Genomic DNA, 21452 nt, shown 5'->3' with positions numbered 1-21452 from the left:
AGGCCTAGGGCAGTGTAGCAGGATGCCTTGCAGTGGCTGAGCTAGGGCTGGTTCTGAACTAGCCTGAAGACCTAGGGAGGCTGCCCACCATGCTGTGTTCATGTGGTGCCCAGTAGGCTTAGACACAGAAGTTCCAGGTGCCTGAGGTGCTGTCCCTCTGATAGCTGAGAGCCAGGGCGAGGGACAGGCCTTATTGTTTCCAAACCCTCATTGGTTTTGACTGCACATGGGCTGGGCAAGCTGCAAAGGGTGAGGGTAGTGGGGGAGAGGGGACTGGCCAGTTCCAGAGGGACTAGTGTCACTGTCCTGAAAACTGGGTCCCAGACCTGAGGGTTCTGGAGCCTGTAGCTGCTTCCTCTTCTGCCTTGTCACCGATGAATGGGACAGAAAACACTTGTACACAGCAGTTTTGCACAGGAATCCAGGAAGAATCCTGAAGTCTGCAGAAAATTTAGGGGAAATTGAGAAGAGTGAATCCCGTGTCATCATTTTCACTCAGGATGTGTGTTCAGATTTTGTGACCCAGAGAGTCACAAGACTGCGTTTAAGAAAAAAACAAAACAGACCATAGTGGTATCAGTTATCCTACGCAGGGAGATCAATCCACAAAGCTTGCTGTCCTCTGCCCTCCACTGCCCATCCCGTCTGCACAGTGGCTGAACTCCTGTCTCCTAGAGACTGAAATGTAACAGTGTGTGCCCACCACTTGCCCATACCTCCACCTGAGTGAGGGCCACAGTTGGCTTGTGCCTCTCCCTCCCCAGGGGTCTGTGCCTTCATGCCCTCATACTGGGTGTCCTCTGTCTCCTCCTGACTCACTCTTGTCACGCCCACAACCCATGGAAAGCGCTCTATCAGCATAGATAGCTCTGTTTGTGGTTACAGTTACCGGAAACCTCTCTGTACCACATCCACAAGGCCTGCCCTGTGTTCTTATGGCCGTCGCCCCAGGGTTGCTGTGTCTGTTCCCTGGGTCCCTTGCTGTCCTGGAGCCCTCATTCATCTCTGACCAGTGGACTGAGTATGTGGGTCCTTAATGGGGACATTGAGCTTCAATGACAGGCCATTCTTAGGGCCTTCCTATCCCACAGAGCTTTGAGGTATTGACGGCCTAACATGGGGCTTCTTCCACCCATTACAGACCCCTTGTCTGGGCCAGCCAGATGGTGATGCTGCTGGGGGATGTTGGTGGGCAGTGATGTGTGATTCCTGATCATGCACCTCCTGGGCCCAAACCACCCTCATGGGGCACCTGGTGTCTTCTCCTCAACTGTCAAGGGCCTTTCTTTGGAAGTCTCCCATCCAATGTCAGTGCCCTTACTGCCTCCGCCACCTCCTGCCCACCAAGGAGCGGGCTGCCGAAAGGATAGGACTTGAGGGAGGGCCTGGCATGTGCCAAGCCTTAGCTGTGAGCCATGAATTTGACTGGCCTCCCTTTTCTGGATCACTGCTTTCTGACTTTGTTTTGTTTTTACGTAGTGTGGCCAGCCCTTGGGCACCAGCAGGTGTGTCATACCAGCAGGAAGTGCCTGGGATCTTGTTTCCCTTGAACATCCTGTCTAGGTCCATGGGTCCCACCTGTGACTCTTCCATTGCTGGCTCCTCTGAGCTGCTGGCCTCTGACCCAGGATGCTTGCCCAGCTCAACCACGCAGAGCCAAGGGAGGGCTCAGCCCTAAACCGCTGCCCGCTAGTCCTGCCTTATTCCCCTCTTTCCCCGCAACAGTGGCCAATGGTTCATGCCACCTCTGCTGCGTTCTGGCACCTTCTCACTTCCTCTCACATACCAGATTATATGATTCTTCCTAATTTTGTGGTAGTGTTGGGCAGAAATGGTGTCTTGATCCCATTTGTGTTTTTCTGTGGCTTTCCATGTCTTTTAGCCACTTGCACTATCTTTTGTCTGCATGTATTGTCACCACTCCCTATTAGGTTGTCTGATTTTTAACGGGGTTCACTCTAGCGCCATTTGACCCTACGGTGCTCTCACTGTTGCTTCCTGAGTGCTGTCTGCTGGTGGACCACGTGAGATTGTTCCTTTTCCAAGGCTGGACCCACTGTACTCCTCATGGAACAAGATTGCCTCTCCTACGGGGAGTTTTGCCCTGAGTTGGTGGCTGGAAGTTTTCCTGGTGTCCCTGGAGTGATGCTTATTACTTATAGGCTGTGCTCTGGGGAATTGAATGTGTGACGTTGGCATGCAGCTGGCCGTTTGTCACTTTCCTGAGCGTGACTGTGGATCCAGCTGGCCAGTGGCTTTCAAGCACTCAGGCCATGTTGTTAGGCTGTTTTCCAGAGTTTTGGGTTTGCTTCAGCCACCTCATGATGTATTAGTGAGAACACACAAGCTGAGCTGTGAATTGGAAAGTACTGAATTCTGTGTGACCCTCAATGGTTCCCAGAGTTGGTTCACATATATCTCATGTTTGAGCCCATGTCTGTGACTCCTCAAGCAGGGCAGTGAATTAGACTGTGGCCCTAGGCCCTGGGCTGGCCCCTGTCCTTGGGGCTGAGCAAGAGCCCATCAAGGTCTAGGCACGTGCACTATGCTCTCTGCAGGGACTAGGATGCACCAATCGTTGGCCCTGACACACAGCTGTTTCCTTGAAGGAAGCCCATGGTTCCCCATCTGTTCCTCTGTCCTGAAGAGACAGTTACTGTTTCTACCCTTGTTGGAGTCAGTTCCTGGGGAGGAAGCTGCTGACATGTCCTGCTCAGAGAAAATTGGATTCAGTGTGCAGGATTTCAGATGTCCTGAGAGGGTCGATGTGGCAGCACCTGTTTAAAGGAAGCCACAACAAACATCTGCAAGATGAACGCTTAGTGCCGCTATCTGAGGGGTTCAGGCAAACGCCAAACATACACTGTATCCTTCTAGCAATGCCCACAACACAAACGACAGATGCGGGGATATGAGCACAGCCAGCAGTCATGTTTTACTTAATGAGCACTTATTATTACTATTATTATTATTATTGGCTTGATTTCACTTTGCTGAGTATTCTTCGAGGTTATTGATATGGTTTTAGGAAGGGTTCTGGGTTCTGATGGTTCCCTTGGTTTAGGGGGCAGGGGCACCCCCTTTGTTAGGACCTGTCCCATCAGCTGTTTCTGATGGGGCCTCTTAGTGTGCCCAGAGCCCCTGGGCATCCTTTTTCCTAGTCCCTATGGCCTGTTACCCTGGCAGGAGAGGAGATACAGTCAGGTCCCATGGCCATGGCACCCTAGCAGTGCCCCCCAGGTTTGAGGGTGTAACCTTGCTGGGTCCTTGGCGTCATTCCCATTTCACAGATGAGAAAACCGACCGACCCAAATATGGTGTCTCTCACTACCACAAGCCACACAGCCTCTTAAGGGTAGTCTCCCTGACCCTGGTGGCCTTGCCTCCTTGCTCATGTCAGGGGTGTGTGTGTGTGTGTGTGTGTGTGTGTGTGTGTGTGTTTAAACAATGTGGCAATGCTGTATATTCCAGTGTTCTGAAGCATAGAGGCCAGGGCTGGAAGCACACAAGCGGCTGAGCCGGTTTGTGCTGTTCGTACTTTGTTTCCGCAGCCAAATGAGTTAGGTCACCATCCTCACGTGACAAAGCCAGAGAGGTTAAGAGTCTGACTCAGGTCACACAGCTTTTAAATGGCAGATCCTAAAGCGGAAGCAAGTCTTGTGATCTAGCTTCTGGGCCCTGAGACAGGTTTGCTTTCAATTCTCAGCAACTGCTGGTGGCTCCTGTGCATAATTCTTGGCCTTCAGCCCCTGTTTCCCATCCGGATAGGACCAGCTGTTTGATGTGGAAATCAGGCAGGTGTACTGCTCTGATCTCCTGTAAAGAGAGAAGGAGACACCAGGTGCTGCCTCAGTCTTCAAGCAAGGCCTGGCCCTTGGGTTGGGTTTGAGTGGCCTGGGCTGGTATGGAAGAGGGAGCCCTGGCCGCGGCGGTCTTAGACCCTTCCTGGGGCAGCGTGTGGCCAGTGTAAGACTGGATCAGCTGCTGGCCATGAGGAGGGCCATACAGGGCCCAGACCCCAGACCTCTTACCTTAGGTGATTCTGGGTCCTGGCCCAGAAGTCCAGAAAGGGTTTGGATTGTATGGGGCAGTCTCACTGCCAATCCACACAACTATCCGGTACTAACAAGGCAGTCCGTTTTCCTTTCCTGAATAGATCTCTGGTCCTCCTCCAGCTGAGCGGCCGGCCCGGAGTCATTCCAGGTTCCGCTTCCGTGATGGCTCAGATCAGGAGCTACTCCCAAAACCGAATTTCAGGCCTGAAGTAAAATGGTTTTAATGACCTGGGTTGATGAGTGGAAGACTTGATCTTGCCTCCTGGATGTTTCATGTTTCTGAAGTGACGTGTGCTCACTTGGAAGAGTTGGCATTGAGGTTATAGTGAGAGGCCTTGGCAGGGACCTCCTCCTATCACCAGGGTCGCCTCCTTGTCCCTCCTACATGGATTGTACCTTTCCAGTAATGTTTTAAAAGTTGTTTCTCAAATCTGACTTGATTTTATTTATTTTTAAGTCCAGAAAGACAGGTTGTCTCCTGGGTGTGGCACATTACTGGGTCTTGGCAGGTCTGGCCTCGCTTTCTTTGGTCATCCTTCAGGACAATGCCCTGGGTCTCTGAGACAACACTGCTGGAGGGGACTTGTGTACTGGGATCAGAACAAAATTCTGAAGAGTGGGTATTGACCCAGCAGGCCTTTCCCAGGCTGTAGGGTGAAGAGGGGCATTTCCCAGGGACCAGGTGGCTGGTGAGCCCCTCCTTCTATCCATGGGGCCATGGGTCCATCCAGCCTTGGCTGACCTGCTTGCCCTGCTCATTGGGTAACCTGCATAGGTTAGAGATGGAAAAATATGCCATATTTGTGTTGTTCCATCTTCCTGAGTGTGGCACCTCACTTTCATTTATGATCTCCATTTTTTTGCCCAAGCTGAAGCCCCACACCGTGTGTTTAGGGAGCCAGGCTGTCTCTGCTCTGGCAGTAGCCTTAGCCTAAGAGGGGACAAAGGCATCATCATACTGCCTGGAGCCCAGGGTGAGCTCTGCAGAGCCTCGGTACAGAGAAGATCTCTTTTAGAAGGTGCCGGGTAGAGCTTCCCGGCATAGCCTGGTGGCAGCCCCTGCTCATCCTGGTCTCTGAGCTGCCTTTTTCCTTTCTAATTTCTTAAACAAATCACTGGGCTTTAGAAATGGTTTGTCTTGATTCATACAAGCACCCCTTTCCTTCTGAGTTACTCTCTGGACCTGGTCTCCATGCAGAGGATGAAGGCAGCTTCTGCTCGTCCCTCTCAGCTTCAGAGATCATGTAGGATCAGGAGCAGCAAGGCCAGGTCACCGCCTGGCCACCCTGTGCTTTGAGGTGCTGAGCCATGCTTTTCATTCTGGGGGTGGGAGGGGCCCTTAGGAGGAAACATAGAGAAGAGAGGCGTATACTTGTCCCAGCCTCTCTTGGCGTCATCTCAGCCTGGCCGATGGAGTCATTCCTTGCCAAGGGTATGAGGAGATGGGGCAGGAGGGATAGCCTCTCCAGAGAGCACAGCATGTGCCTGGAACATGCAAGGGTTGAGGGAGGCCACTGGACTCTGGGGAAGGGCGCCGGGAGTAGGAAGGGGAGACTCGAAAGAGGCAAGACGGGGGCCAGGCAGGGGCTCCCGACAGGCCTGGGGAGGGCCTTTTTATGTCTACATGTTTTTTCAGTCATGTGATGTATAATAATGTGTTCATGATATAATAATGGCATTTTAAATAACTGGAACCAAATGCTCCAGAACTCGGCTGTGAGCTCCCCACTGCATGGAGATCCCCTACCCCACCCCTGTGGGCACCAGGAAACATTGGGTGCTGAGTCCCCAGCAGCACTGGTGTGTGGTGGTTGGTGTGCTGACGTTCTGTGCCTGAACTAGCACTTCATGTGGCTCATCTGGTGAGTCCTCACCCTGAGTTTGTCAGACCAAGAATAAATACTGGTTCAGAAACTGGATTAATTGGGGCTATTTTTTTTTTTTTAAACTGGTGACTTCGTAAGCACCTTTCCAGTCTGACTATCCAAGGACAAGCCCCATTTGATTTGAGGTAGCTCCCAGTAAGTCAGTGAGTCATTGGCAGGGGCCATGGCCCTTTCTGGGCACAGATCCCCTCTCCAACACCTAAAATATATAGAATTACCAAGGAGATGCACTGCACAGACAATGAGTAAAGCATTATGTGTAACCTCTTAACAACTTTAGCATGTTAATGTGTTAAATGATAAGATCTAGCAGCAGATCTAATTGCTGTAATTTCAAAATAGTGGTGAGCAAAAATGGCCTTTGAAGACATCGGCACAACTACCCTCTCGTGCTAAAGCAAATCAGAGTTGAAGCCACTTAAACTGCTGTAGCTTGTTGCCTGCATTTTTTTTGTAACTGAAGGAAATGCTAAGTTTCAGTTGGTAGAAAGAGATGTGTTATTTTCTTCCCCCCTATTTTCAAGGACAACCCCAATTTGAGCCGTGTCTTATGGACTTCCTTCAATGCAGGGCCCTTAGGAGCTGTCCTGGGCAGGGGTGCTTCTGTAAGCTGCTGTGATGGATGATTAGGCTGCTTCTGGGTCTCTGTTTCGGAACAAGTCTCCTTGGAGAGGCAGGTGATCCCGCAGCCGTGGCCAGAGTAGGCCAAGTGGAATCTGGAGCCTCTCATGGTGCCAGGACATCAGAGAGGGTTCAGAGAAGGGCAGGGATGGGTCTGGAGCCAGCGCCAAGGGTCCCAGGGCCATCCTGGGACACTCTGAGCATCAAGACAATTAAGGACTATAATGCATTTGAGACCATTACAAAAGGCAGCCTGTGACTCTGTCTGAATTAGGCTTCTTCAGAGAAACATAACCAGTTTGAGGAGGGGGGACTTATTTTAAGGAATTGGCTCATTTGTTCATGGGGGCTGATAAGTCAGAAATCTGCAGTGCAGATCACCAGGCTGGAGACCCAGGGATGAGCTGATGTATCTCTAATCCAAAAGATGGGCTGGAGGCAGAATTTCTACTTCCTGCAGAGGACCTTGGTCTTTTTCACTTAAGGCCTTTTACTGACTGGTTGAAGCCCACCTACATTATCGAGGATAATCTGTTTTACTCAGAGTCCACTGGTTTAAATGTTAATCTCATCTAAGGAAGGCCTTCATTGCAACATCTAGACTGGTATTTGACCAAACAACTGGGTTCCGTGGTGTAGTTGAGTTGACACAAAATTTACTATCACACTGCTAATGGTAGGCATGCAAATAAATGAAAGAGAAGAAGGGAGGGCTTCTCCTTACAGCAGAATGCTGAGGCTGGCAGAGACGAACTGTATTTTACGCCCAGTACTGATGCTGTGGACAGTGGGACTGAGCCTGGGCTACAGGTAGGGAATAGGCATCTGCTGTCAGCTGCTTGAGGAGAAGGCAGACTGAACAGAGTGGCCCTGCCTGGGTGGTCAGAGTTAATGGCCCCATGGGGGCAGACAGACCCCAAGTACCTCTGCCTGGGATACTTCTGGGCCATGCCATGGTCACCTCGAGGCATGTGGCTGGAACACGCAGCACAGTCATCATGGGTCATACTAGGTAGACCCAAAGTGTGGCATGCCCTAGTAAAGAAAGGGGGCGGAGGGTCCTGTGTTATCCTAAAATGTCAATGCCCTGAACGTCAAAGAACAGCCGAGAAACTTCCAGTTTAAAGATGTTCGATGAGACAAGGCAGCTCTGCTGTGTGCTGTTCTCCATGTGGGAGGGAGAGCGATGTAAGGACACCACTGAGCCAGGTGGCAGGCAACATGGAAGGTGGACAGTGGCACAGAATGTCCTGTTGATAAAAAACAGTGAAGCTGGTGGCTGCCATGTGGTTATGAAAGAGGATACCTTCGCTCCTTTGTTCAGCAGAACTCCAGCTGCCTGCTGGATTCTGGGGTACGTCAGCTTTTAGGCAAATATCTGAAGCTTATCTTGTCACTTTGAGCCAAGACCAGTAGCTTTCGTTTTTAGGCAGATGACAAAACAAAAGCAGCCTGACTTTTTCAGGGCAAAGCTCTCCTCCAGTGAGCTGGTTAACAAATGAGGATCTGCAGAGATGAGAACGACCTGAGTAGCTCCAGCTGAGGACACTGGTTGGCTGTCAGGGAGGGTGACAGGAGTGTCTGAAGCAGTGTGATCCTATTTGATGCAGAAGGAAAGGCAGTCAGGGAAAAGATACATCCCAAAGTGGCAGAGGGCCTACGGCTCCTTATCTGGGGAGGGTCTTGGGTTCAAGTTCCTTCTTTGCTGCTTACTGAGCTGGTGACCTTGAGCCAAGCACCTGGCTTCCTGGGCCATAGTTTCCTCATCCACCCAAAGCTGGTCCTAGAAGCGTGTGGCCTTGTCCACAGGAGGTCCCCATGGTCAGGCTCTAGAGGGCCAGTGGGTGCTTAAGCACCTGGCCGAACGTGGCCCTGAGGGAGGCCAGCAGCACTGCCTTACCTGCCCTGCTGGGAGAGCCCATTTCAGTGACATTTCTCTTTGGCTCTTTGATCTGAACGATAGTCATCTTCTTGGGGAATAGTCAGCTGGTAAATCTTGGTGGACCCTACGCATGGCCTACTTGAACAGGACAGATCTTTTCATGGGATGGAACCCGGGTGGCAGCTGACCAGTGTGGAGAGGTGGCCAAGGATGAGCCTCACTGCTGACCTTCTTGGAGCCTTGCGCACAGTTCTCAGAACTCCAGGCTTGAGGATGCCCATCTTGAGGATGCTTTTCTGCCTGCTTGTCTATGTCCAGAGGGGCTCATGCTCACATGGCAGGGGCAGCCAGTAGAGGGCTTCTCCGTGGCTGGGGTTATGGCTAGAAGGGCAGCTAGGCCCTGTTCCTTGGGTCCCAGCAACTCCTAAGTGTCCAGAGTTTGAAAATCCAGGTTGTTCCAGGAAGGTCTGTTTCAAGTGATAGAGAATCCCTTTGTTCCCAAAGCCTGACACCTGGCCTGTCAGAGACTAAGTGAGGATCTGAAGGGACCTATCTATTCGTGGTTCTGTCAGTGATGAAACCTGAGCAACTGGCAACCCCTGGATCCTCATCTGCAGGTACAGGGCACCCCAAGGCTGAGGAAGGTGGATTCCTTACCTGGCAGCTCCCAGGTGCAGGTCATGGATGCAGGAGAGCACCTGCCATGGCTGGAGGCCATGGGGTGGGGTAGGGAGTTAGGGAGGGGATAATACCACAAAGAGAAGAGAAGGCTTTAGCCATGGCTTTTGTGTCTGTGATTTGTGCCTGCATCTCCTGACATGGGTTTGTGGTGCATTGCAGGGAGCAGATCTTGAGATGGAAGAAATTCAAGTTGAGCTGGGTGCTGACATGTGGACCATTCAGGCAGCCAGCATCCTGCTGTGTCCTGAAGGACCCTGCAACTTGAGTCAGGCCCTCAGCTTCCTCTATGTCTGATGCTATCTGGACGATTGTCATGTCACCTCCTGGCCATGGGCGAAAGACAGGTTTAGGTAGAGTGAATTTGATACCGAGTTCAGCACCAGTTGTTGGTGAGTTTTAGTGAACAATTAAAAACAAAAATAAGCCCACTCAACATTCAACTCCTGGTGAGGCTGTATCAGAAGAGCATTAGTGCAAAGTTCCAACGTGTTTCTTGCCCCCTTTTCTGCATGTCCCTCCTGTATCAGTCGGTCTGGTCAGGGGCTCCCTGAGAAAGTGAGAAGAGGCCAGGGTGCTGTTCTTGAGGTCGGCTCCTTTTTGGATGGAAGGCCCTTAGGTCCCGGAGAAGAGCATGAGGCTTGGGCTGCAGACTCTGAGACATGGCACAGGCTTGCTCTGTCCCACGGGGGAGAGCAATACAAGACGAGGCGAGATCCGAGGTTTGGCCATCTGATGGCTACTGTTGTGAGGATAGGGCCAAGTCCAGAGTGTGACCTGGCCTCTCTGCAGGCCAGGTTCAGCCTGTAGGCTGTATGCTCTGGGTGTATACAGCAGGTACCCACATAGGGTGGCTTCTAAATTTTTCTATTTGAGGAAAGGCAGATAGGAAATATGAAATAATAATAAGGCAAAAGTGTTAAAAGGAGGACCTGACCCAGACATGGGTTACACAGCTCAGAGAGGTGGCAGTGGTTGGTGGCTTGTGACAGCTGCACGCCCTGGAAGCAGGGCTGGGATGTGCTGCCAGCAACTATGGGGTGCCGGTGTCTCAGAGGGGGATGGTGTCTTTCTATCTAATGGGAGCTAAGTGGAACAGAAATACGAAGAAGTGTTTAGTGAATGTTTTTCTCACTCGTTACTACGGGTTTTACAGAGGGTTTGGATAACCTGTGAAATTGAGGTAAGTTCAAGTGGAGTGTAGACCGAGTGTGAGACATGTGGGGACCTCAGGGCTGGTCTTTCTATGAGGTTGGGATCAGCTCTGCTGGTAGGTGGGGACCCCAGCCTTGTCTCATCACCTCTAGCAGCCCTGTCCCCTCTCCTCGCCTCATTTTCCTCAGTTGTAATGACAGGCGGCATGTTGGTAGCTGCATAGTTGAAGGTGAGAGTGGGTTTTGTGATGGAGGACGGCTGTCCACGACACCACAAGTCTTCATGTTCAGTTTGGCTGCGATTTCTAAGGAGAGCCTGTGCTCAGCAAATCCACGCAGCCCCCTCTGCTCAGGCCTCAGAAGCTGCCCACCTACATTGAAGCGGGGCATGAGCCAGACCCTGCCCTGTGGGTCCTTTTGCATTCCTTGCACACCAGTGTCCCTTGTGCTCTGACCTGCTCAGTGCCTGCCTGCTAGCTCACCACTTTGGGCCCTTGGAGTGATCATTGCCCAAAGGACACAAGAGACCTGGTGGGGGGAGTGGTTTTGTCTCCTATGACCCAGGCCCAACTTATTGGCCAAAGTGGTGTGTGGGCCAAGGGGCGGCATGTGCTGTAGCTCAGGGTAAGAGGTAGGTGTCTGGGGATGAGGACCCCACTACCCCATCCCACAGGGGGTGTCAGACTGAAAACAAACGATGTCCGCAAACTGCACCGTCTGGGCAGACAGCATCCAGGGAGCACAGACGGGAATCTGAGAGAGCCTTCAGTGGGGAGGGTGCTGGGGTCAGCAGTGCTCCAGAGCTTTTTTTTTGGAAAGGAAGTTGTAATATTTTGAAGATCTTTGTAAAACAGAACTATTTTTAAACAGAAAGGAAATAGCTATGATGCCAAAGAGCAAACCCCATAAAAGAAAAATTAATGCCATTTCATCAGAATTAAGAATTTCTGGATTTTTCGAAGGATGCTGTTAAGAGAATGAAAAAACAGTCCATGGACTGAGAAAGAATCTTTGCAAAATTCATCTGATGAAGCTCTACAATATATAAAGAACTCTCGAAATGTGGTGATAAAAACATGACCCAGTTTTTAAAAATGCATTAGAGATTTGTGCAGCTTCACCAAAGAAGATATAAGAATGGCAGATGAAAAGATTTTCCACATTATTAGTTGTTAGGGAAATACAGATTAAAACTACAATGAGATATCACTTCATACTTATCAGAATGGTTAAAATAAAAAAAACCTGACAACACTAAATGCTGGCATAATTGGGGAGCAGCTGGAGCTCTCTTTTATTGCCGACGGGAATGCAAATGGTGCAGCCACTCTGGAGACAGTTCGGTGCTTTCCATGAAGTTACACATACACTTAACCATAGGACCCAGCAGTCATGCTCCTGGGTGTTCACTGAGTGAAATAAAAACTCATGTCCATACAAATCCTATACATGAATGTTTATGGCAGCTTTACTTATTAGTCCCCCAAACTTAAAATGACCCAGTGTTCTCAGTCAGCAAATGGATGAACAAACTGATATTATAAAGTGGTTAATACTCAACAGTAAAAGGAATGGACTTTAGTGACAGCAGCATGGATTCATCTCAAAGGCATTATGCTAAGTGTGTGTGGTCAGCTGGATAAGGACCCCCGATAGATGTCCAGGTGTTAACCCTTGTAACCTGTGAATGTGATCTCATATAAGATCTTGAGATGGAGGTTTTTCCTGGATTATCTGGGGTGGGGGCAGGCTAAATATAATCACAAGTGACCTTATAAGAGAGAAGCAAAGAGAGATTTGACACAGACAAGAAGAGAAGATGATGTTGTCACAGAGGGAGAGATTGGGGTGATGTGGCCAAAAGCTAAGGATGCCTGGGGTCCCAGAAGCTGGAAGAGGCAGGGAGGACCCTCCCCTGAAGCCTCCAGAGGCAGTACGGCCCTGCTGGTAACTTTGATTTCAGTTTAGGGACACTGATTTCAGACTTCTGGCCTCTAGGACTGAGAATAAATTTGTTTTAAGCCACCAAGTTTGTGGTAATTTGTTATAACAGGTACAGGAAACTAATACAGTGTAATTCTGTTTACATGGCTTTCTGTAAAAGGTGCAGCCATAGGGACAGAAAACAGTAGAGATTGCAGAGGGCAGGCCAGTGGGGGCACATAGGATTCCAGCAGAAAGGAAGGTGGCCTGTATAAGCACAGCATGCTGGCTGTGTTACTTGCTGACCCAAGAACAAACAAAACCTGTGGGAGGGTGTCAGGGCCAGTGTCAGGTGATTTACACCTGTTTTTCTAATCCTCATGGTTTTTTAAAAAACGTCCCTAAGCTTCCTTCCTGTACGCCTCCATGATTTTAGGCAGAAACACATGCTGTGCTGACCAGTGTGTGGGTCCTGATTGACACCTGGCTCATAGCAGCTTGGAGTCTCTTTTCTTGGTTTTATGAGTCTGTCCTGTAATGTTGAATGTGTTGCCGGCCTCCTGGCCAAAGGGGAGGGGCTGCCATGGGCCTCTGTGCAGGCCCCGCCCTGGTTTCCCAGCTTGGCCCTGAACCAGTCACACCCAGTGGACTGACCTTTTGGGGACATGTCCCAGGCCTTCCTCTGTGTTTGTGGTTCACGGAAATGGCCCCTCACCGTCACAGACACTGTCTGAACTCTCCACAGCCTTCACGTCCTGCTCAGAACCTGCCAGGAAGTCTTGGGGAGGGTTCCTGAAAGGCATTTCCTCATCCTCTGTGCTTTACTGGAAAGTGGGGGACAGTTGCCAGAAGGTTAGCAGCCAGGCTTTTTCTCGGGACTTCACCCCTCTTTCCCTTTTTACACTCTGCTCAGGAAAGTTGGATCCCAGCTCTACAGAATCAGACTCTCTTTAAGGAGGAACAGATGGCTTTTTGTCATTTTCCACAGGCATCTCTGGCTTATAGGGCTGGGGCTCCTCAGGCCGGGAAGATGTCAGGGAATGCACTGCCCGGGCGGTGTCGACACTGGCCAGTGGGCACTTCAGGACTGGTAGGAACAGCCTTGGTTGCTGCTTCCCATGCATGGCCTGTGGCAGGCATCCCAGGACTGTGCCCAAGTTGGGTCAGCCCTTGCTTGATCTGTTCTGTACACTGAGGCTGGAGTCTTTCTATGTGCACTTTTTGATTTAAACTTTCACATGGGAATGTTCATGGTTAGACGGGGCAGAGAATAATAGTTTCTGAGCTGTCACCCAGCCTCACCCACTGAACATCTGACAGTCTCGTCTCAGCTCTTTCCTGAAGATCCCTCTCACTTCATTCATTTGGTTTTGCTGGAGCATTTTTAAAACAATTCCAGATACTCTTTCATTTTATCCATGGCTGTTTTAATGACATTATTGAATGCCAGTAGATGTAGATACAAGCTTTGTGCAGCTCTGTGAGAACACAGAGCCCCAGCTGCTGGCACTCTGCTGGTTATCTCCATGAGGTCTTCATGGTGGCTGGTTCAAGTCGGGACCACACAGAGTGCGTGTCAGGTCTGTGGTAATCTGTAGCACTTCATCTTTCTTCCCTCGTGCTGTCCACCTATTGAAGAAACCAACAGGTTGGTCCTGTGGAATTTCCCATGTTCTGCTCTGATGATCATTCTCCCTTTGCTTTCTAGAAGCCCAATGCCTTCTGGAGCTGACTCATTCTTTACTGTGGGGCCATCCCGTGCACTGTGGGGTGTTGGGCAGTGTCCCTGCTTCTACCCACCAGATGCCAGGAGCACCTTCTCTTTCAGCCGAGTTATGACAGCTAAAACTGTCCCGATGTTGCATTGTCTCCTGGGGCAGAATCACCCACCACCTCAAGTTTAACTGTGCATTACCCACTGGCTTCCCGTGAACTGTGGCTGGACCTGGAGGTGATTTTGTAAGCCACTTCCTGTTTCCTCACCCTCAAACACTCTTCTCCATGGAGAGAGAGAAGGGGATTGTGGCCATCTTGAGTTCCTCCTTGTCCTTGCCCCATCTTATGGGAGGGGGTTCTCAGGCCAGCATTAGTGCCTCTTCCCACAGGCCATCCAGTCCCCTGACCATGACTGTCCTTCACCCTACCTGTTTTCTCCTGCACGAATCACCATCTTTACTATATGGCTTCTTCATTCAGGTGATGCCCCCCAGACAGGGAGCTGCCAGGGGGCTGGGTAACTGCAGGGTGCCCCTACCCCATTGTATTAAGGCCTTCTCACTGCCTGTTTGCCGGGCCTCCCTGCTCACTCCCAGTCTTGGCTAAAGCTTGGCACCAGCAATGATGCTTTTCCTGAGCTGCTCCCGGCTTCATCCCCATTTGTGGTTATTGGAAGATGGCATTCTACCACCCAGGGGCCTGACAGGGCCAGTGTTGACAGGGTTGGGCCTCCTGAGGACCCCTCTATACCTGCTGCTCAAGAGCTGCTGCAATGGACAGCTTAGACCCTGAGGGGGAGGGTGTAACTTCTGAGCCTGCAGTGAGAATGACATGACCCCCCCTCCCCAGAGGGTCTGAGGAGACTTGGGGCATTGCTGTGATGTTGCCTGAAGTGTAGCCCACTCAGGTGCCAGGTATGATAGGCATGGAGGCAGCAGTGCCATGCCAAAGGGTTTCAAGGGAAGTTAGGTTACCTGGTGACTTGCTAATTGCAATCATGTGCCTGACCTAGAAGCTACTGAGGCGACAGGGAAACAGTCAATGCCTGGGCCAGTTTGTCAGATTCTCCTGGCCCAGGGCAACAGGGCCCCCCTAACCTTATAAGCTGTCAGCCCCTACAGGGCCACTCCACTACTACCAAGGGGCAGGCCGGGACTTGAGAGGTGGCCAGCCTCTCAGCTTGTGGGTCCACTAGCTGCTGCGAGGGAGACAAACTCAGCCAACTTGGACCCTGAGTGAGGGCTGCACACATACCCCCTTTACCAGAAGCCCCCTCTTTTGCTGAGAATCTCGAAGGACCCAATCCACCACTCAGAGCTACTCCACTACTCAGAGTTACTCCACCTCCCCAAGGTCTGCTGTGGTAACTGGCATTCTGGTTGGGGAGTTGATAGGCAGCCACTCAGGGAGGATCTGTGTATGGGGGGGTAGGAGGGAGCCTCCTTCACTCTAGGTGGGGCCGGGAGGCCAGAGTGTTGGGTTTAGTGATTGAAGTGGGAGAGCCCAGTCCCTGGCTGTCGTGCGGGGGAGGCTCGTGGGGACAGGTTGGCACAGGGGTAGATTTGGGCCTTATGGGTTTGGGGCCTGAAGGAGGAGGTTGTGGTGACAAGCCAGGACTGCACTGTGGGACAGCATCTGCTACACAGAGGTGGGTGCTGTGCCCAATGTAGGTGGGAAGGAGAGGTGCAGCCTTCCATATGGTTTCGTGTTCTTTCCAAAATTCTACCAGAAGGCTGATCTCTGAATACCTGAAGCTTAAAATATTTGAGTTTTTTACTATATATTTTATGACATTTGGAAATTCTGCCACCCCAAGCGTAGTGACAAACTGCTCTGAAGCTATGACATGGGAGCTGGGCAGGCATTGGGCTCTGTCCTGCCAGTGGTGGAGGGCCAGAGTCACCTCATCAGCCTGCTTCATGGCTGGTGGTGCTCATCCACCCTTATTTCCATTTAGAAAGGATATCTGTGGGGCTGGGTGGCCTGGGCTGATGTTAGTTTGGGAACATTGGTGAGGGGCTGCCCACTGCCTGTGTCTCCATTTGTGCCACTCATGTACCCTCAGTCCTGGCCCCCGTGCCATCCAGGGAACTCATATTGATCCTTCAAAACTCTGCTCTGGTGACCTTTCCCTATTTTTTTCAGACTTGTGTTTTCTCTCACCTTTTCTGAGTGCACAGCTCTTAACCTTGCTCCTTAGATATCTGGAAGCGAGTCTCTGGAATTCCAGGTATCTTTTGACATTTTCTTGTTTTGCTTATATGCAGGATTCTGTTTCGCTGAGACCATCAATTCGATTTCAAGGAAGCCAAGGGGTGAGTAGTTTTTGTTCCTCATATTTGGAATTGTGGGACCGGTTTATTCTAGCCTGTTTTGGCTCGCTGGGCACAGTAGTAGTAGGGTGCAATGTTTGACCCCATCCACCTCTGTGCCAGGTCAGTCCCCATACCAGGCCAGGCTCTACCTCTGGATGTACCCAGGCTGGTCCTAGGACCCTTGGGTCCACAACAGGCTATCTGTGGACAGAAGGCAGCTCTCCTGTCCAGTGGCCCCTCAGGGTCCCTCCCTTTCTTCCTGTAGCTGATGCATACAAGCCTCCAACCCCTGTTCTTACCTAGTCTCTGAACTGATTCAAAGCTGTGGCCCCAGAGCCCAAGCTGTGTCCTCCCTACTGTGGGGCACTCCTCTCCCTCTGTGGACCCAAGACCCATGGGTGTTTGTCTGTTTTTTGGTACTGGGGGGTATAGAAACTCAGCACCCCCATTTTTTTCTGAAATGTATTCATTCTAAATGACCTACCTACCAAACACCCCGTGGAACATTTTAGTTTTTCTTTTAATCTTTATTGCAAGTCTTTTGTTTTTATCTGAAGAATTACCAAATGTATCTTAAGTCAGTTTCCACCAATGGCTGGCTGGCTCCTTACAGAACCAGGGAGATCTGTGGGTTTCAGCCAGGGTGCTCAGCTAGGGTGCTCCAGAGAGGTTGCCTCTAGGAGATGCATGTATCTGCCCGTGCTACACATGTGTGCATGTGCAGATACAGAGATACCGAGGCGTGCTTATCGGGCAGGCAAGGAGCCGGCACTGCAGTCCACAGAGGGGCTTCTTCCTCGTCAGGGAGACTCAGTTTCCCTCTTAAGGCCTTCAGCTGATTGGATGAGGCCCACCCAGACCATTAAGAGTCCTCTCCTTTACCTAAAGTCAGCTGATTTGGGATGTCACTGTGTGTACAGAATACTTCCATGCATACCCAGATTAGCACTAATGATGTTGGGGTTACAGCCTGGCCTGGGGACACACAAACTGACCATCACACCAATACCAGTCAAGGTCGGTGAGACATCCCAAAAGTTCTCGACCCCCCTAATCTCCCCATGCCTCCATCAGCCCCATTGGAGGCTTGTGGTCACCCTTTTGCCATCTTCCCTGGGACATTTCCCCAGGGGTTGGAGATCTGTGTTAAGGGCGGGGCTAGCCTAGGTTTGTAGCCAGACTGGCCCCCATGGCGCCCTCTGGTGGCCATAGACACCCTGTGCCCTCAGCAGCTGTGGGAAGAAGCTTGTGCACAGAAAGGGCCACCAGGGTCAGTGTTCACTTTTCAGCAAGATCCCTCATGGATACTCATAGATATGCTTTTAGGTTCTCCTGAGCCATACCCCATATCCCCTGAATTCCTGTGGAAAGCCTGAGAGCCACATCCATTCCAGATGTGAGGTCCCACCACCTTAGTTTTAGAATCATTCTTTGCCTGCTTTTTTTTTTCCCTCCTGGGCTTTCTTAAGCATAATGGAGTTTATAGATAGTCTGGCACAGAGGCATTGAGCTCCAGGCGGGCCAGCTTGTGATTCTTCACAAGGAGGCTCTTCCCTTTGTGAGCCCGTATGAGGGCTGGAGAGGCCATGTGGCAAGGGAGGCGTTGTTCTTCCCTGGCTTGCTACATAGGTTCAGGCTCTGGGTCTGCCCCTGTGACATCCGGACCTCATCCTCCTCCTGGACATTGATGGGATGCATGGCCCTCCCCTTTGCCAGGTGTGAAGGGCCTGATCTGGTGCCAGGCTTCATGTGCACAGTCACTCAGATGGTCGTGGGGGAGGCAGGATGCCTCGGCTCTCCTCTCCTAGTTCTCCTAGTTGCTCTGCTGCATGAGCACAGCTGAGCCTATGTGTTCCTAAGAAATGAGAAGGGCACTTTGCTCTCTGTACCCCACCTGCAGGGTTAGAGATGGAGCAGGAGGTAGCGTGCATATGAGAAGCAGAAACCCAGCAGGGCTAGATGGAACAGGCTCATTAGTGGATGATAAGGACCTGTTCCCCAGAGGCCCATGAAGCTGATGGACTGAAGATTGAGACCCCATCTGTAGGCTCCTTTGCTTGGGACCTCTCTCTGTCCTTCAGTATCCTCATCTACCACTAGATGGGGACCTTGTTCACTTAGAGAGTCCTGTGCAAAAGAACATGGCCTTAAGAGAACCCGGAACGAGCTTACTTTGCTCCTGGTGCATGTCCTCCTAAGACGTGAATGCAGTGCATCTGGCATAGGATCACAGCGTCACACACCTCCTGGGTGGGTGTCAGATCTGTCTTGGCCACCTCCCAGCCTAGGCTGGGTGCTCCACAAAAGCCGGGCCATGAAGACATGCAGCTGAGTCCAATGTTGGCTGGTTCCTTCATCATTTTCATTCCCAGAAAATGATGAAGAACACCTCTATGGCATTTGCCACATTCCCTGGAGAGTTTGGCTGCACCTGAGTGCATCTGGTCCCCAGGGCGGTGTCTGCCAGAGCAAAATGCTCACCTGTCCATTTGCCAGGTTCATATTTGCATCCGTTCTCTGTACTCTCAGGGGCACTGAGCTGGCTGACTGTCCCCTCTACTGTCAGGGGGTCACTTCTGAATTGACAGCTGGTGAAGCACCCCCACCTGGCCAGTCCCATCTGCAAACTCTTAAGTTGAAAAAAGGAGAGGTAGGGTTTCATCCAGGGCTGTTCAGGGCCTTGATGTTTCCCTGGGCTATGGCAGGAGTCCAAGCTGCAGTTTCTAGAACGAAGTCTGGCAGCACTGGTCTCTGCCCTTTGGCCACTGTCTATGCATCTAGGAACCAAGTCTGCAGGAGCAGTTAGGATGTGCTCAAGATGGAGCCACAAGGTGCTTGTTGCTGTGTTGGTTACAGGGACAATTTGGAAACATCTTTTAAAATCTCTAGAAGGGGGTTCGGAGTTCAGAGCCATCGTGAGCCATGGTTGAGCAGCTGAAACTCCCGGAGCCACAGGCGGGGGTGGGCGAGATGGTGCATTGCTTCTCTAAGCCCATGGAGAGTGACGAGAAGAAGGTGCTCAGAAAGGGCCCTGGGTGTGGGAGTCTGGAAGTGAGGTCTCCAGCCGGGCAGGTGAGCAGAAGAGGCTGCTTTGCACCTAGAAGGTATGTTCAGCCACAGTAGTAACTTTCTCTTCCCAGAATGGTTCCCTGGGAATGAAAATGATGAAGAAAACTGGCAGTCTCTGAAAATCCCTCTGGCCAGAGAGGACCTGGTCAGTGGTGTTTGGGTCCTATGTGCACCTGTTTCCTCTTTTTCCCTGAAGGGATGGGCCAGTGCTGTCCTCCTCACAGTGTTGCCCCCACCTGGGACATGATTTGTCTCCAGAGCTCTCCCCTGCACCGCACAAGAGGCCCCACATATCTGGGGAAGGGCAGCAGCCAACTTAAGATGGATTTCAAAGGGAGGAGAAGGTAAAAGGCCTCTGGCCAGAACCTGGCCCAACCACCCCACCACCGAGGAGCCAGTGACCCCCGTGGGCCTCAGACCTCAGAGGCACTCAAGCCTTCTGGAATGGGATGAGCCAAGCATGTTTACTGCTCTGGTCTGTTTGTCACACAGACATGTGCTCCTGCCCCCCATAACCTCATGTCGGGGCTGCCATCGGCCACACCCAAACCTGGTGCACTCGGGCCAGCTGAGGGCTACATGGTGGCCCCTGAGCCAGGGAAGCCAAGATTCAGTTCACAGAGCACACACACAGCTGTTGCGCTTCAGGCCATGTCCTAGAACACATACTGAGCTCTGCTGTGGCTCAGAAACAGCTGTGCATTCTTGGGCCATTCCTGCCCAGCTGACTGGTTTCCCTGCTGGTCTCAGAGACTGGTAACCATTAACCAGTACCATTAACCAGCAGGAAAATGGCCCATTAACCAGAGGATTTCACAGCAGTGGTGCCACAAAGCCAGGGAGGGGCAGAGGCTTTGAGAACCTGCCATGCAGAGCTCCCAGCAAACCTTCCCCCGACCCCCTAGCTGTCCTGAGGGCACTGGCCCTCAGTGCCCCCTATGTGTGTCTTCCCTCCGTCACTAGCAGCACCAGGCTTTCCTGAGCATTGGTATCAAGCCCTGTCACCCACTGTCCTACACAGACCAGACTCTGGGCTCTGTGCTGGGCCCTCCCCTCCCCTCCCTTTGGGATGAATTTTGGAAGTGGGCATATATGCCTGGGTGGAAAATGCCCACACAGAGTGAAAGGGTCACAGTGAAGAGTCCCCCACCCTGTTCAGGGGGAAGTGCAATGGCTGCTCCCTGTGCAGGCTCAAGTAGGGTGTCTGCAGAGTGGTGGGTGGGCCTCTGTACACTTGGCCTAGTCCCACCATCAGCTCTCTTCTGGGCTGCAGGGGATATCCTAGAGCTGTCACAGGTAGGCTTCCTGTAGCCCTATGTCCTCTGGCAAGCATCCCTCTTGTCTTGATCTGGCATGAGCTGGACCTATCATGGTTCTGACTGCACTGTTTGGAGTTGTTCTGTGGCTGGAGCCAGGGTACATCCTCCCCTCCTGACTTCTCGGGTGGGATCGGGTCTGCACAGGCTGGCAGGGGCAGGGGTGGGGTGGGTACCCAGGGCCATGAGGGCCACTGCCCCCTGAGAGCTGAGATGGCAAGATACTGCCTGGGGAGGTCAGGTCCCTGCCAGGGTGAGGGAGAGGATTAAGGTGGACGAGGAAGAACCACCCACATCGGGCTCAGGTTTTCTGAAAGCTCCTTTTAATTTTGCTGACTATAATGTACAGGCTTCCTACCATATTCTGGGCAGCTGCTCATTGTGCACCCAGCTTTAGGTGTATCTCCCTGTGACCCTCAGAGGCCTCGTTCATGGCCACAGGACAGTAGACAGACACTCAGGTGGAGTCTGTGTCCACATGGAGGAGGTGGAGTGGGGGTTGCTTAGCAGGAGCGAGGGTCAGAACATCTTGGCTGCCCATCATCCCCTGCCAGTTGCTTATGCTTGTCTTGTCTCATTTCATTTTTGAGGGTATCCCAAGCCAGATGTGCTGTTTGGTGGGTGGGGAAACTGAGTCACAGTCCAGACCCAGGTGGGGTCCCTCCCTTTAGGCTCATGGTGAGCTCTCTGTGCTCCTCTGACTGCAATGCCACTACCAAGGGAACTGAGGATTCTGAGCATTGCTGGGGAAAGGTGATAGGTACCAGCCATAGGTCCTGTCACTGCCAGGAAAGCCGAAGTGTATCTTGAAGGAAACACTAGCATGTTCTTGCTGTA

The 21452-nt window shown here is 51.6% G+C and overlaps 1 protein-coding gene across 1 annotated transcript in view; it reads left to right on the top strand.

Annotated features, from left to right (window-relative positions):
* ELL (elongation factor for RNA polymerase II) overlaps positions 1-21452 on the top strand; it is a 56621-nt gene that overhangs the window by 12224 nt on the left and 22945 nt on the right. Inside the window, exon 2 of the mRNA XM_006904311.3 lies at positions 16183-16230. Coding sequence (XP_006904373.1) covers positions 16183-16230 — 48 coding nt within the window. The remainder of the gene's footprint in view (positions 1-16182; positions 16231-21452) is intronic.

The sequence above is a fragment of the Pteropus alecto genome, unplaced genomic scaffold (assembly GCF_000325575.1).
Source record: "Pteropus alecto unplaced genomic scaffold, ASM32557v1 scaffold160, whole genome shotgun sequence".
Classification (NCBI taxonomy): domain Eukaryota; kingdom Metazoa; phylum Chordata; class Mammalia; order Chiroptera; family Pteropodidae; genus Pteropus; species Pteropus alecto.
The sequence above is the reverse complement of the archived record's forward strand: the minus strand, read 5'-3'. Positions and strand labels throughout refer to the sequence as shown.